This window comes from Rhinichthys klamathensis, unplaced genomic scaffold, assembly GCF_029890125.1.
Source record: "Rhinichthys klamathensis goyatoka isolate OS25496 unplaced genomic scaffold, OSU_Roscu_1.1 h1tg000336l_1, whole genome shotgun sequence".
Classification (NCBI taxonomy): Eukaryota; Metazoa; Chordata; class Actinopteri; order Cypriniformes; family Leuciscidae; genus Rhinichthys; species Rhinichthys klamathensis.
In genome coordinates, this window is record NW_026606850.1 from 116,868 (window position 1) to 131,983 (window position 15,116).

The window sequence follows — 15,116 nt, forward strand, 5'->3', positions numbered from 1 at the left end:
ATGTTCACACATCAATTTCTTTTAGGAAAAAACATTTTACTTTTACTGTAAAAACAGGTTTTAGTTATGTTAATATTTTTCAAAGAAAATACATTCTGTCACGTTCGGAGTTTGGTTGGTAATCATGTATGACATCAATTTCTACCTAATTTCTAGTTAACCTGATTAACAATGATGTTTTGATGCAATGCCATGTTTTAATTTATTTATTTTTTTAACCAGAAAGGTTCCTTATTCCATTATGGAAGCCTCAAGACATTTGGAGGTTAGTATCAAATCAAAGGTCAACATACATATATTTTATGTTTATTCTGGCATTTCACAACATGCCATGTATTTGTTGCAGAAAGTGCATTAGTTTGTACACCAAGAATAACTATAACCAATCACCTTTATCAAATGTAGGATTGTGAATATAAAATTTATTGAGCCAGTTACTAGTTCTGACTCTGAATGAGATTCACATTTTTACTTACCCTGCCAAAATGTTCATTGGTCTCGCCAAAAAAAAAAAGTTCATAATGTGTTCACTTTACTATTTCCCCGCCATTGATTAAATTGTCCGGCTTTCAGTGTTTTCACTGTTATACGGAGGGGGACGCTATGACACATCTTCTAAAAGAGTACTGAATCTACTGATCAAACACATGCGAAGAAGACTCTGAAACAAGCGATATCGTATGTATATGCACATTTAAAAAACACTATCACCAACATTTAACAGCATATAAATCAAAACTGCCTAATGTTACTGAATGAAATGTCGACCCAGGACGAACTATAGGACTTTGCAAGCATTAGGGGTGTTAATGGACTCAATCTACTACACCTATGTTTTGATCATCGCTCTGAATCCAATCTGGATTTAGTCTTTGACAAAAACATTTGTTTTCTCAGCTATTTGCTCAAAATGTTGCTTTTTTAATGAAACTTATCCACATTCAGGTGTTGATAAAATAAATAAAAATAAACTAGAATAAAACGTTTAAAAAAAATAAAAAAATAATATATATATATATATATATATATATATATATATATATGTAAGCAGAGGATCTATTTTTTTTATCTTTTGACATATTGCATGTTCAGATATTCATACAACAAAATATTGTGGAGGCCATCAAATTTGAGCTGATTGTCAATTCATAATTCAAATCTAGAAAATGTTTCAGGAATGCATAGATGTAAATGTAATTGAAAACAGAATATATTTTCCTCTGAATACTTAATTATTGAAAATAAATAACTGGCTATTGTTACCAAAATCTTTGAATTGCCTTAACACAGACTTTAATAATTGATTTACTGAATCATTCATTCAACCGATTTGATCAAATCGGCAGATTCATTTAGGAACAAAGCAAGTGACTGTTCCCTATCAGTCAGTCACGTTTGATGTTAAGTCAGAAGTGAACTGACGAATTGGGATCTCGCCTGAGAGCCCAATCACATTCGAGTGTAAACAAAACAAGCCAATGGACATTGCCAAAGCGGGTAAGGAAGAGTGCTGCACTCGCTCATTTAAGCTTTCGCTTCGGAGCTGAGCGTTTCATCGAATCTGCTTTGCAATCATCTGTACGAGTTTTCTACAAACCCGGAAGAAGCTCTCCAGAGAGTGTTGGTGTGACAGCGCGTCAACGGTGGTCACCACTTAAAAAGCATTTCCTCTGGATTCATTGCCGTCTAAAAGAGTATTTTGCACACAACTGCTATCAACAGTATTGCACGCTGTGCAGCGACCATTTCCCTTTGTGCTTCAGCACTAAAAAGCTTTACTCTAAAAGAGCAAGCACAAGTTTCTAGATGCGGTCGTTTCCTGTCTTTTTCTGACAGTCATGATCGCTGCCTTACGTGTCTGGGCCAAAAGCACGATGAGGTGGCGTTCATGGATGAGTCATGCACCCACTGCGGGAAGATGACTATCTAGATGCTGCGGTCGAGACTCTGCTATGCCCTGATCTAGTTCCTCTGCCCAGCAGAGGGCTACTTTGGTGAATACACAGGATGAACCGAGGATCACAGTGGCGGCCCTGTCGCCGAGCGTCTTTCGACTCCACTCCAGCACGGCCTTAGCAGCAGCCTCCACCTAGGCCGCAGCGTGGAGCTGGCCGCAGGAAAGCGGCTCAGCCCATCCCAGCCCCTGCCAGGCCCTCCAAGCATCAGCCAAAGCAACATACCTGAGATGGGTGACCCAGAGACGGAGGAGACAGCTCTTCGGGAGATGGTGAATGCATTACTCCTTCCCCTGGAGTAGGCCTGGGAAGAGAATCTTTTTCTGAGTCAAATTTCTGTTACGCCACTTGTGTCACAGCCAGTGGTACCCAAATTCTCAATAAAAGAGAAGAGAAGATTTATGAAGACGGGGTATTACAGCCCATACATCATTTTACCCAATAAAGGCGATGGGTTATGGCCAATCTTGGATCTGCGTGTCTTGAATCAGGCCCTTCACAAGCTCCCGTTCAAGATGTTAATGCAGAGACGCATCTTCAAATGCATTAGTCCCTAAGATTGGTTTGCAGCGATTGACCTGAAGGACGTGTGCTTTCATGTCTTGATTCTCTCTCGACACAGGCCATTCCTACTCTTTGCTTTCAAGGGTCAGGCACATCAGTACGAGGTCCTTCCCTTTGTGCTGTCCCTGTCGTCTCGCGTCTTCACGAAGGTCGCAGAGGCAGCGGTGGCCCTTGCCTCTCTGAGGGAGCACGGGGTTTGCATTCTCAACTACCTCCACGACTGGCTCATCCTGACCCACTCACAAGAGCAGTTGTGCAAACACGGGGATTTGGTGCTCAGCGATATGGGGCTTCGGGCCAACTGGGAAAAGAGCAAACTCTCTCCCGTGCCGAGAATCTCTTTTCTCTGAATGGAGTTGGACTCAGGCAACACGCTGGATTTGTTGATCACCAATTCCACCATCAATCCAGTCGCCCTGACTACCGACCTCCGTCTTCTCTCCGCTGCTAATCCCCTTTCAGTCATTGAATCTGTGGATCTTTACAATTCATCACTTAGCACCCTCCTGGACCGTCATGCCCCAGTCAAGTCCAGAACCGTCACCTTCAAACACTCAGCCCCCTGGTACACCAGGGAGCTGCGGCTGCAGAAGAGAATAGGGCGTGTCCTTGAACGGCGTTTCAAGGACTCAGGGCTTGCTGTTCACAAGTTAGCGTACCGGGAACATCAGAGGGCCTACAGCAAGTCCCTCAGTGACACCCGGTCCCGGTTCTACTCCCATATAATCAACAATAGCCCTGGTAACTCCAAGCAATTTTTCTCAACCATAAATCATCTCCTCAAACCTCAGATCCCCCTACACTCAGAGAACATGCAGGAGCATTGCAACACCTTCATCTCATCAAAAGATCCGTTCCCTTCTCTCAGAGGGGCCTCTGTAATATCTTTCCATTGCTACGCTGATGACACCCAAATTTACATCAAAACAAATCCTAACCCCTCTGCAGCCCCTTTCACACTTTCAACCTGCCTGGAGGAGGTAAAGACGTGGATGGCGGCTAACTTTCTGCAACTCAATAGCTTAAAAACGGAAGCCATTCTTTTTGGCACTCCGCACCAGACCCGGTCATCCACCATCACCAGCATCACCTTCTCTGGTCATGATATCCACCTCTCACCCTCAGTCACAAACCTTGGTGTTAGAATGGACCCTCACTTGACCTTTGAGGCCCACATTAAACATCTTTGTAAAACCTCTTTCTTTCATCTCAGGAACATTGCAAAACTCCGTCCAATGCTCACTTTCCCCGATGCCAAAAAACTTGTCCATGCCTTTATTTCCTCCAGGCTGGATTATTGCAATGCACTCCTCATCGAGATCCCAAGCAAGAACATCAAACAGCTGCAGTACATCCAGAACTGTGCGGCTAGCATCCTGATGGGCGTGCGGAAGTACCACCATATTACACCCATCCTTAAATCGCTCCATTGGCTTCCTGTCCAGTACAGGATTGAATTCAAAGTTTCCCTTATGTCCCATCAGTGGCTCCATGGCACTGCTCCACCATATCGCAAACAACTCATCACCCCCCTTTCCTCATTACGCCATCTCCGCTCTGGACAGGCCAATCTCCTTCAGCCTTTGAGGACAAGGCTTCGTACTATGGGTGACCGTGCCTTCTGTTCAGTTCCACCCAGTCTGTGGAATGCTCTCCCTGTCCATCTAAGGAACCCACAGACTGTGGACTCTTTTAAAAAAGGCCTTAAAACCCATCTTTTTAGAAAAGCCTTTTATGGCTAAAAATGTTATTTTAATGTTTCTGTTTTTATTCTGTTTTATATTGTAGCACTTTGATGTCATTGAATTGATGTAAAGTGCGTTATAAATTAAATGTGTTATTATTATTATTATTATGCACAAACAGAAGAGAAATTAGCATATCAGTACGCTACAACATAGCACGTTACCAATAACACGAATCAAGTGTGCTTATAACAAAAATATAGCCATAATCTCTATCTAATTATTCTTAAACTCTTTAAATCACTAGTATTAGTGTCAAAATTGCACTTACAGACATATATTTCCAAGGTTTAAACGATGGAATCAATAGCCAATAGAAACCGCATGCACGTTGTTCTTGACTGCGTTCACTGAGGGAAACCGAAAGTAAACTATATAAATATAGTGCAGTACCTTAAATGTCCAGTGGGAGGCGGAAACACAGCTAGACATAAGCAACAGCACATGTGGCGTTTTGGTAGGATCCCAATTCGGAAGTTCACTCTTGACGTAAAGTCGAACGTGACTGACGGAACATCTATGTTACTAATGTAACCCCCGTTCCCTGATCGAGGGAACAGAGACCTTACGTCTCGTCACCACAATTGCTGTACCACCGCTGAACGTCTCGGCCCTGAAGCCCAAAACTTAAACGAGCAAGTACAGCACGTTTTCTACACTCACCGGCCACTTTATTAGGTACACCTGTCCAACTGCTCGTTAACACTTAATTTCTAAGCAGCCAATCACATGGCGGCAACTCAGTGCATTTAGGCATGTAGACATGGTCAAGACAATCTCCTGCAGTTCAAACCGAGCATCAGTATGGGGAAGAAAGTTGATTTGAGTGACTTTGAACGTGGCATGATTGTTGGTGCCAGAAGGGCTGGTCTGAGTTTTTCAGAAACTGCTAATCTACTGGGATTTTCACGCACAACCATCTCTAGGGTTTACAGAGAATGGTCCGAAAAAGAAAAAACATCCAGTGAGCGGTAGTTCTGTGGGCGGAAATGCCTTGTTGATGCCAGAGGTCAGAGGAGAATGGCCAGACTGGTTCGAGCTGATAGAAGGGCAACAGTGACTGAAATAACCACTCGTTACAACCGAGGTATGCAGCAAAGCATTTGTGAAGCCACAACACGCACAACCTTGAGGCGGATGGGCTACAACAGCAGAAGACTCCACCGGGTACCACTCATCTCCACTACAAATAGGAAAAAGAGGCTACAATTTGCAAGAGCTCACCAAAATTGAACAGTTGAAGACTGGAAAAATGTTGCCTGGTCTGATGAGTCTCGATTTCTGTTGAGACATTCAGATGTTAGAGTCAGAATTTGGCGTAAACAGAATGAGAACATGGAACCATCATGCCTTGTTACCACTGTGCAGGCTGGTGGTGTAATGGTGTGGGGGATGTTTTCCTGGCACACTTTAGGCCCCTTAGTGCCAATTGGGCATCGTTTAAATGCCACGGCCTACCTGAGCATTGTTTCAGACCATGTCCATCCCTTTATGGCCACCATGTACCCATCCTCTGATGGCTACTTCCACCATGTCACAAAGCTCTAATCATTTCAAATTGGTTTCTTGAACATGACAATGAGTTCACTGTACTAAAATGGCCTCCACAGTCACCAGATCTCAACCCAATAGAGCATCTTTGGGATGTGGTGGAACGGGAGATTCGCATCATGGATGTGCAGCCGACAAATCTGCGGCAACTGTGTGATGCCATCATGTCAATATGGACCAAACTCCCTGAGGAATGCTTCCAGCACCTTGTTGAATCTATGCCACGAAGAATTGAGGCAGTTCTGAAGGCAAAAGGGGGTCCAACCCGTTACTAGCATGGGGTACCTAATAAAGTGGCCGGTGAGTGTATATATACCCGCATCGCAGGAAGTGATTTGCGATGGAAATCTCTCTCCCCAATGTCCATTGGCTTGTTTTGTTTACACTCGAAGGTGTTACATTAGTAACTTAAATGGTTTTATGAATGGCTCATTGAATCATTAACTCACCCGAATCATTCAAAAACACAGAAACATTGGCGAAATAGATTAAATGTAATTTAATTTTTACTTTTTGTTTATTAAACTGTTGTATGAAATCAATACCATTTGCAATCATGCTGATATTCGGAAAAACAGCACTCTTCCACGTCATGTTGCGAAACTAATGTTAAATATAAAAATCAAGAACTCACAGAGGAGATTTTTTTTTGCCCCATATCTTGAAATTTGAAAACTCTGACTGAAGCACAGTGTATATTTTAAAACATGTTATTAATTTATAATGTTAAAATCATATTATAAGGATTTGAATGATGAAGAACCAAGTGCAGAAGCTGTTATGTTGATGAATGGAATTAATTCATCATTGCATTCATCATCATAAAGATATTATGATATTGAAAAATGATGTTTGAGCTGTTAATTTTTAATGATTCTTTTCAGTCTCTCTCTTCTGATAAAGTGCAGCATGAACAACAAGCAACGTCTCTGGAATCAAATGTGTGTTTGAACTAAGAGTTGGAAAACACTCAATAAGGTACAAATTCTACATTACTGCACAGGGAAAAGACTCTCTTGTAATGTTCAAATGAATGTTTTATATAGTGTAACTGCAGCACATACAACATTAGATATGGTTCTACTGTATTGAAGTCTGTGTACAGAAAACCGTAAAAACAATTTGGGAAGTAGTTAAACCATGTGTGAGCAAAGTCAGTAAGTTTAAGTCCAATGAAATAACATTAACTAACATTTTTGGGGAAATGGTTGTTTTACAATATGCCTGTTTGCTAATGTTGATTTTCTTTCAGAATAATAAGGAGATGGCTGTTTCATCTGAACTTCCAGTGGACATCAATGACTGGAATAAAGACCATGTGAAACAATGGATGCTTGATATAAAAGTGGACAAAGAAGATGCAGAGATTTTGTACAACCAGAGAATTAATGGAGCTGGTCTTCTCCTCTTGGAGGAAGCTGATCTCTCTTGCATGCAAAGCCTATCACTGAATGCCAAAAAAATAATTATGCACAAAATAGGTCTTTTGAAACAAAAGACTCAGCAGCAGAATAATGTGACGACTCAGTCTTATAGCTTGAAGCCTTACCCTTTCAATAGATTTAATGCTGCTCACAGGTACAGAGAAAACAGCAATCTAGACGTAACTGAAACGGGTCCTATAGACCTCATACAACCATGCCATGAATTCAAAGGATTTATCAACACAACGGAGGAGAATAGAATGAAAAAATACACATATGAGGTGATTCGATTTGCAGCAGCTTGTATGAACAGCCGTACAAATGGCACTATTCATTTTGGAGTGGCAGACAAACCACATGGACACATTCAGGGTATTAGTGTTCAGAGCACAGATGATTTTGATGTAAAACAGTCACATGCAATTGAAAAACATTTCAAATGGGAAAGGTCTGTTAAAATAGCAAAAAGCTGCATTAAACCCCCTCGATTTGTTGAAGTTCTCAAAGCTGACATGACTTCTGCAGGAAAACGTGTTATTGAGGTAGACATAGAGCCGTCCTCCATAGTCTGTGAAGAATTTCACTTTAACACTTATAATGTTGATAAAAATGAAGACAAGATGCAAGAGCCCAACGGTGCAGAGATGAGAGAGAGGAAGCAGAATGATGGCAAGTCTTTCTTCATAAGAGACGGCAGCAGCAGCGATAATCTTATTACAGCTAATTCTTCAAAGGAGTATGAGAAATATACTGCTGCTGCAAACATGCAACGTTTGTCCCAGCTGAGGAAGGACGCTGAAGAAAAGCATCTCTCTGTTGTCAAAGAAAGTGTGCAAGGCTCTAAACTGTGTGAGATGATAACAGGAGGGACCCATTCTTTAGACAGGTCACACTTTGCATGGTACATTTTGGTGGCTAACAAATCTCATCCTGTTCAGCTGGAAAACCTGGATTTCCTTCTTCACATGGATCTAGTGGCTGTTCTGGATTTTGATCCAGAATCTGCTCAGAGTGGCCTGAATAAGCTACTTAAAGAGAGAAAAACATCCAATCCTCATTTACCAGCTCAGTATAAAGTTACGGGTGCAGTTGAAGACATTTTAAACAAGTTAAAGCTGACCAAAAACACAAGCTGGGTTTTCTGTAATGGAGGCATTAATGAGGAAAACCCCTCTGATGTTGATAACTGGTTGACTGAGAAGGGATCTTCAGTGCGTGATGTTGTTTCTTTCCTGTGCAGAAAAGATTTGGTGCATCGCAAGCAACTTCTCACCATATTCTTGCTGTTAAGTCAGGTGAGCGACGCCAACGACTCTTTGCTTGAGACATTCGGTATGTTTTTACAGGAGCTCAATGGTGGAAACCAAATCTTGTGCATCAGTGATAATGAAACAACATACACCTACTGGAAGGATCTCATTAAGGGCCGATATAAAGCTGACATCTCTACAAGATGCATTTATGAGCTAAGTTTTGCTGAGGTCAATGGCACCATCCTCAGTCTGTGGTCAGAGAATCGCAAATCAAGCCGGTTTCTGCCTTGTGGTGGTGGCAGTAATGTTGTACTATCAAAGAAAACTGAGCAATCCCTAGAAACGCTGAGTGTTCTTTGTGTGAATCAGTGTGACGGAGGCGATGAAGACAAACAAAAACATGAGGAGTTCTTCTATAAGGGAGGAAAGGTGTCTTGGTGGAACTTCTTCTTCTCAGAACAGCCCGGATCAATGCCATTCATCAAACGTGACAAGTTTGACTACATAATCAACACTATTATTCCAGACATATGCAGCCGGAAGAGAGCTTGTGAGTTTTTCAACATCCTCCATCTTCCAGGCTGCGGTGGCACTACGTTAGCCATGCATGTCTTATGGACACTGAAGGATAAATACCGGTGTGCAGTGCTGAAGGAAACAACACATGATTATTCTACCGTAGCCGAACAGGTTGTGCAGCTACTAACATATGAGACAAAAGAGCAACCTACACGACTTCCTGTATTAATCATGATCGATGACTTCCAAGACATCTGCGATGTAAAAAAACTCCAACTTCAAATTGAGGAGGAGTGCTTGAAGCGAAACATTTTTTCCAAGTCTCCACAAGTCATTATAGTCAACTGCATGAGAGCTGAATCCTGGGAACAGACTGATGATGCTGTTTTCATTGGAAACCGTTTATCTGAGAAGGAACAGGAACTGTTTAAAGAAAAGCTGAAGGAGTTTAAGAAAACCAACACAAACACTAAAACGTTTTATGGGTTCATGATTCTGAAGAACAATTTTTCACTTCACTATATTCAGCGTGTTGTAAAAAATACCCTTAAGGGCTTCAACTTCCAAGACAAACATTCTCAACTTTTTGCAGTTCTTGTCCTCCTGCATGTCTACTGCAAGAATGCATTGCTGTCAGTCTCTACATGTGAAGAGTTCCTTGGTCTGCAAACTAAAGCAAAGTTTGAAGTAGAAGATGGATTTGAGAAGTTTTCCACTCTTTTAATAAGAGGCACAGCCTATTCCAACATTACCTTTGAGGGTGTGAGAGTGATTCACTCAAGTATAGCTCAACACTGTTTGAAAGAGCTGTCGACTTTGTCATACAAAGTGACAAAGGCAGAAATTACTAACCTTCTGCTCACAACAGACTTATTTTATGAGTACGCTCTAGGGAAACAAAAATTAATGCAGGATGTTCACAGCATGTTGGTGAAGAGGCAGTATTCGGCTAAGGCTGAAGACTCCCTTTTTTCTCCTCTTATCAAAGATATAATGAAAGAGACGCCAGGGATGGAAGAAATTGTTCTACACAATGCAGCAAAGTGTCTCAGAAAGGATGCAGTAATATTCCAGCTCCTCGCCAGGTACTACATAAAAAAACAGGACTTTACTGTGGCCATGAGTTGGGCAAGTGAAGCCAAAAACCTTTCAAAGGAGAATTCATACATATGTGATACAGTATCACAGGTACTTGTGCGTGAGCTCAAGCATGCTGTTCACAAAGACAGAGATGATCCCATCAAGCCGGACAGTCTTGATAGGTTTCTTACAGTGGCTGAGTCTGCAGCAGAAGCTTGCAAAGAAACACAACACACTGCAAACAAAGAGGCCGTTTCTCACCTGCAAAGACTAAAGGATTATAGTACTTACAACACTGCTGGCCATCTTGGTGAACTTCAAACTGCAGTTACCGTCATACAAATACTGCAAAAGACACCACTGTTTAACTGCCTTGCTGAAGTCCTCTTGGGTAAAATTACCATTGAAGAATTAAGGATGAACCCTGAACTCAAGCAATATTACCATGTATTGCAGAAGCATAAGAAATGTCTTCTTCAACTAAAAAACACAATGAAGGGTCATTTTGATTTCCTTGACAATTTTTTTGTACATTTAGTACCCTTTTTCTCGGAGAAAGACAAACAAAAAGAACTGATAAAGCCCAAGGTTTCCAGGTACTTTCAACAGTACACTGACCTCTTTTGTAAGATAAATTGGAGTGAGCTGATCAAGAATGAGCGCATGAACCGCATGGTTAAAATTGAGCAGACACGTGAATGTCTGGAGAGGAACAAGGGTGATTCCTATACAGGACTTCTACGATATTTGTATGAGGAAGACTCTGCATCAACTCTTGAAGAGATCATCCAGCAGTATCATTTCATTCTGAAGTCAAAAGTGGCCAGACTGATGGACATTGTCAACTTTATCTATGCCAATGTAATTCTGGCAAACATCAACCCTGAATCTCAGTACATCATGCCCCACCATGACCTTCGAGAATTATGCCTTCAAATAATCAAACGCCCCTCACCCCTCAGTGAGATTCTGCCATTGCACTACATCACAGTTTTATTGTTCTGGCAAGAGGCTGACCGCACATTACCAACTTCACAAATGAAGACGTTGTACTCAACCTACCTGAAACCTGTGTCTAATGGAAAGAGAGCAGCGGTTCATTTTTACCTAGGGAAGGATGAAGGTTATGGTGGCCTGATTTCCCACAGGGATATAAACAGCTGGTTAGGATCAGGGCAGAACATCTCAACTCAATGGGATGATTACAAAATTTGGAGGCAAGTGAGGAATAGTAATAAACTTCACAGAGTTTCTGGTGAAATTCGCAACAATTTGATCTCGGTTGCAGATGTGAATGTTATGGTTGATCCAATGTTCAGAAGCCAGTTAAATAAAGAATATGGCACACGAGTGACTTTCTTCCTTGGATTCTCAATCAATGGACCAGTTGCACTTGACATAGACTTTGAGTCATAAAGTGCAGAAGCCTGATCTAATGTAGACTGAATGTCTGACTGAAGACATGAGAATCATGAAAGAGAAAACCTTCTAGATTTCCAGTTCAAAATATTACGATAATCCAGTCGATGGAGCTCTTGGACCAAAGCCTGTAGTTGCTCCTATAAATTATTTTGGTTTGCTTTATCATATGTGATCTATCTAAGCCATCTTTTAATCATTAATGTTGCATGTTTTGGGGCTTTGTTTAGCAGAAATGCCTAATTGTGTTTAATGTGAATTCTGTAAAAGCAATGGTGTGATTATGTTATGACTGATGACTGAGAGTCTGACCAACGCCAACAATGCACTGACTTCCAGAGAGCACACATGTACCTCTGTTGTTCTTTTATAATTTATATTACATTGTGTTTATTTCTTATTCTTTACATACATTTTACATTCATCTTACTGCATTGTATTCATACATTGATATGCATATAGATGTACTCATTTATCATTATTTCATTATATTTGATTTACTTTTATTTTACTTCAATTTTCACTCTAATCAAAGATTTTGTAAAACGAATGCCCAATTTTAATATGAGGGGTTTTCCATATTTTTTTAGATGTATTTTGAATTTATCCTTTGCATTTTGTTGTGTTTTAGGGTTAAAGTAAAATGTCATTGACATTATATTTTTCTACTGATTTTTACATTTGATTCTTAACAAATCTTGCTTTTGCTGTAACCATCTGTCTTTATTCAAGGTCTTCAAGGCCACAAGTCACTGTTAAGAGTAATACATTTCCATTCCCTTTACTTGTGATCATAATACTTCTTTCATATGTTTCTGTTAAGACCAAGGGTTATCCAATAAACTTATTTCTTATCACTTCCTTTCCTGGCTCCTGCATTCCTCACTGCATCTAGTCATGTCAAGTCTGGATATGTGTATTTCTTTTCAGAATTATTTCAAAGCAGCTTTACACAAAAAAAATGTTTTTAGAGTGTACAAATCCTAGTTAAAATTCTCTAAAATTGTCTGTATTTGCATTGCTTTGTCCAGTATCATATACTCAACACAGTTTACCTGACTCTATCAGCAAGAAAATTATTATTAAAACTTAGAAAACTCATTACCTATATAAAATAATTTAATAAAAATGAGAATAATGGTTCCTCATTTGCAGTATAGCGAAGATAGTTGTATGTGTACTGGTTTGACTTACATATGGAGTAGTCCATTTATTTCCCATATCAGTATCAGGATGTCCTGTCCCCATAATGATCCCTACTGCTAAACACTATACAACTCTGTGAAGAGTGAAGGCATCCCAACTCCGAGGTTTGTGACCCATGATGATTTAGGGACATCGGACTTCAGTCAGCATTGCCTACACACTTCTAAATCCCCTCTGATGCGCATCATTTAGTAGCAGTCAGGGTCGTTTTTTTTTAGTGTAGCCTATATAAATAAAGTTGTGAAATAATTCCCTAATATTAACTCTAATTTGGTGCTGCAATGATTCGCCCATCGCGACGATAACTGGCCTCCTCATCTGAGCTGCTTCAGCACTCAAAACACCTAACCTGACTCCGCCAGATGGATTTGCTCCGCATATCCATCTGGAAACCTTCCGTTGAAGTAGTTTTGGTAAGGGGCGAAAATACTGGTTAGCTGATTGGCCTATGTTGGTGATAGACGGGCCAAATCAACCAATCAGATCAACGAAGCATATGACGTACTAACAGAGCGTATCTTTTCCTCTGAGTAAAGCCTCCAGAGCAGTGTTTTGCTCTTCTTTCAGTGAAGAAATACTCTGTAATTCCGATAAAACTTGCTCGATAGCCACGCTGATGCTAGTTTCATCCGCTGAAGCCGACATGTTCTTTAGACTGAACTGTCGCGCTTCTCGTTGCGTCACACCTCAACCCGCCTCAAAGCCAACGCTGATTGGACGTTCGTTTGGTGAACTGCTCCCAAATTTTCTTTAACGGAAAGTATCCAGACTGATCTGCGAGTGAAACCTTGAAAGCTCGCGAGATCAGGATGGTCTCACGAGGCTACAAAACACCCGCTCGTCAAAGTCTAATGCTGCGTCCCAATTCGCATACTATCCGTCCTAAATAGTATTCGAAAATAGAATTAGTACGTCCCAAATCGCAGTATGTTGAAATGAGTGTCCCAAAGAGACCCGGATGGCCTACTATATCCGGTCAGAATCCGAAGTGCAGATCGATGCGCACTCTAACGGCTGATATTGCCCACAACCCATCGCGCGTTGGACGAGGATTCGGTTAGAACTACAAACACGAATGAAAAGTGTTCAAAAACTACAGACATGGAGGACGCGCGAGTCCGACGGTTATGTAGAGAGGTTTAGATAAAGGGGTTTGAGTTATTAATTATCAGTATCTAACCTGACGAAAATGTATTTATTCGATGTTGTCCACATTATATTGCATCTGCAGCAGCATTGTGAACTTTTGCAATGATACGTTTAGCCATTAAAGTCCCTGTAAAGTCAAAATTAAGTATGTGTTTTGAGTTTGTCACACCACAGAAAAATGTGTTATTAGTCACCCAGCCAAATTTGAATGATAAAAAAAGCCAGCAAGTACATAAAATAAGCTATCAAAATCTTGAAAAAATGAGCAGTAATCTCTGCTCTCAAACGCTGGGGGCGTGTCCACTGGCTGCGCTGAAACCACGCCCACTCGCGGGAAAGCTGCCGTCGTCGACTCGCCTCACTCAACTCTACAGCCGGAATGGATGCACGCACTGCCGAACGGCGCGACGGGAGGATGAAGGCTGAGGCGGGAGTCGGTTCGGCCCCATTCACCAGTAACAGCGGATTATCAGTGAATCCCAGACAGTTATCTCCGACGAAAGTTTATAAAACTATCCAGTGTAAAATGATCACTTACAGAGGCGGGTTTTGGCGGTGATCCTCAGCTCTCCATCAAGGTGGCTCTTCACAAAATTAATCCACTTCTTCTTGATGTAATCGTTTTTCGGAAATTTAAACAAGGACACCGATCTGTTTTGTACGTGATCCGGTGATCGCATCCAGGTAGTAGCCTACGCATTTCCGTGACGAAGGCATAGCTAGTAGCTAGCAATCTGTAGGCTGTTACTAATAATAGTACTGACAGTAACTCGCGATTGAGCGGCAAACTGATGTGAATGTGCTCTATAATATTGTTAGGAGCGGCCAGCCTCAGTGGCCTCAGAGCGTCATCAAGTAGGGGCGTGTCCAGGAGCTCAAGGGCTCCAGTGCGTCATCGAGTCCTGTTTTAGCCCCGCCCAGAAAATCCGTAAAATATCAATGGTGAAAAACTGTTTAACGGTCTAACTCCACAATTCAGTACTTCACAGTTCACAGTCTTTGTAATATGTTTTAGCAATACATTTCTAACATTTATAATGTGTTTAGAATTATTTTTTTAAATTGCCTTTACAGGGACTTTAACTTTTAAATGCCTTATATTCAAATTCCAAACACATGAGGAGAGTCTCCGCATGAAAGATCCATGACTGGCAGATGAACTATGAAGGTATTTTTGGTGCAAAACAACTGAACGCCTGTGACAGTGGATTTTGTAGTTGTAGAGAATAGCCACACATGTGTATCAGTAAA

At 41.1% G+C, this 15,116-nt stretch overlaps 1 protein-coding gene across 1 annotated transcript; it reads left to right on the plus strand.

The window, feature by feature from the left end:
* Positions 1 to 227: 227 nt before the first annotated feature.
* LOC130106324 (sterile alpha motif domain-containing protein 9-like) lies at positions 228 to 11,528 on the plus strand. The gene is made up of 2 exons (XM_056272396.1): positions 228 to 265; positions 7,077 to 11,528. The coding sequence occupies exons 1-2, from the start codon at positions 242 to 244 to the stop codon at positions 11,505 to 11,507; spliced, it is 4,455 nt and encodes a 1,484-aa protein (XP_056128371.1). The 5' UTR covers positions 228 to 241; the 3' UTR covers positions 11,508 to 11,528.
* Positions 11,529 to 15,116: the final 3,588 nt, after the last annotated feature.

Coding starts and splice junctions, on each gene's coding strand:
- LOC130106324 (XM_056272396.1), top strand. CDS start 242: ATGGAAGCCTCAAGACATTTGGAG. Junction 266..7,076: donor AAGCCTCAAGACATTTGGAG/GTTAGTATCAAA, acceptor CAGAATAATAAG/GAGATGGCTGTTTCATCTGA.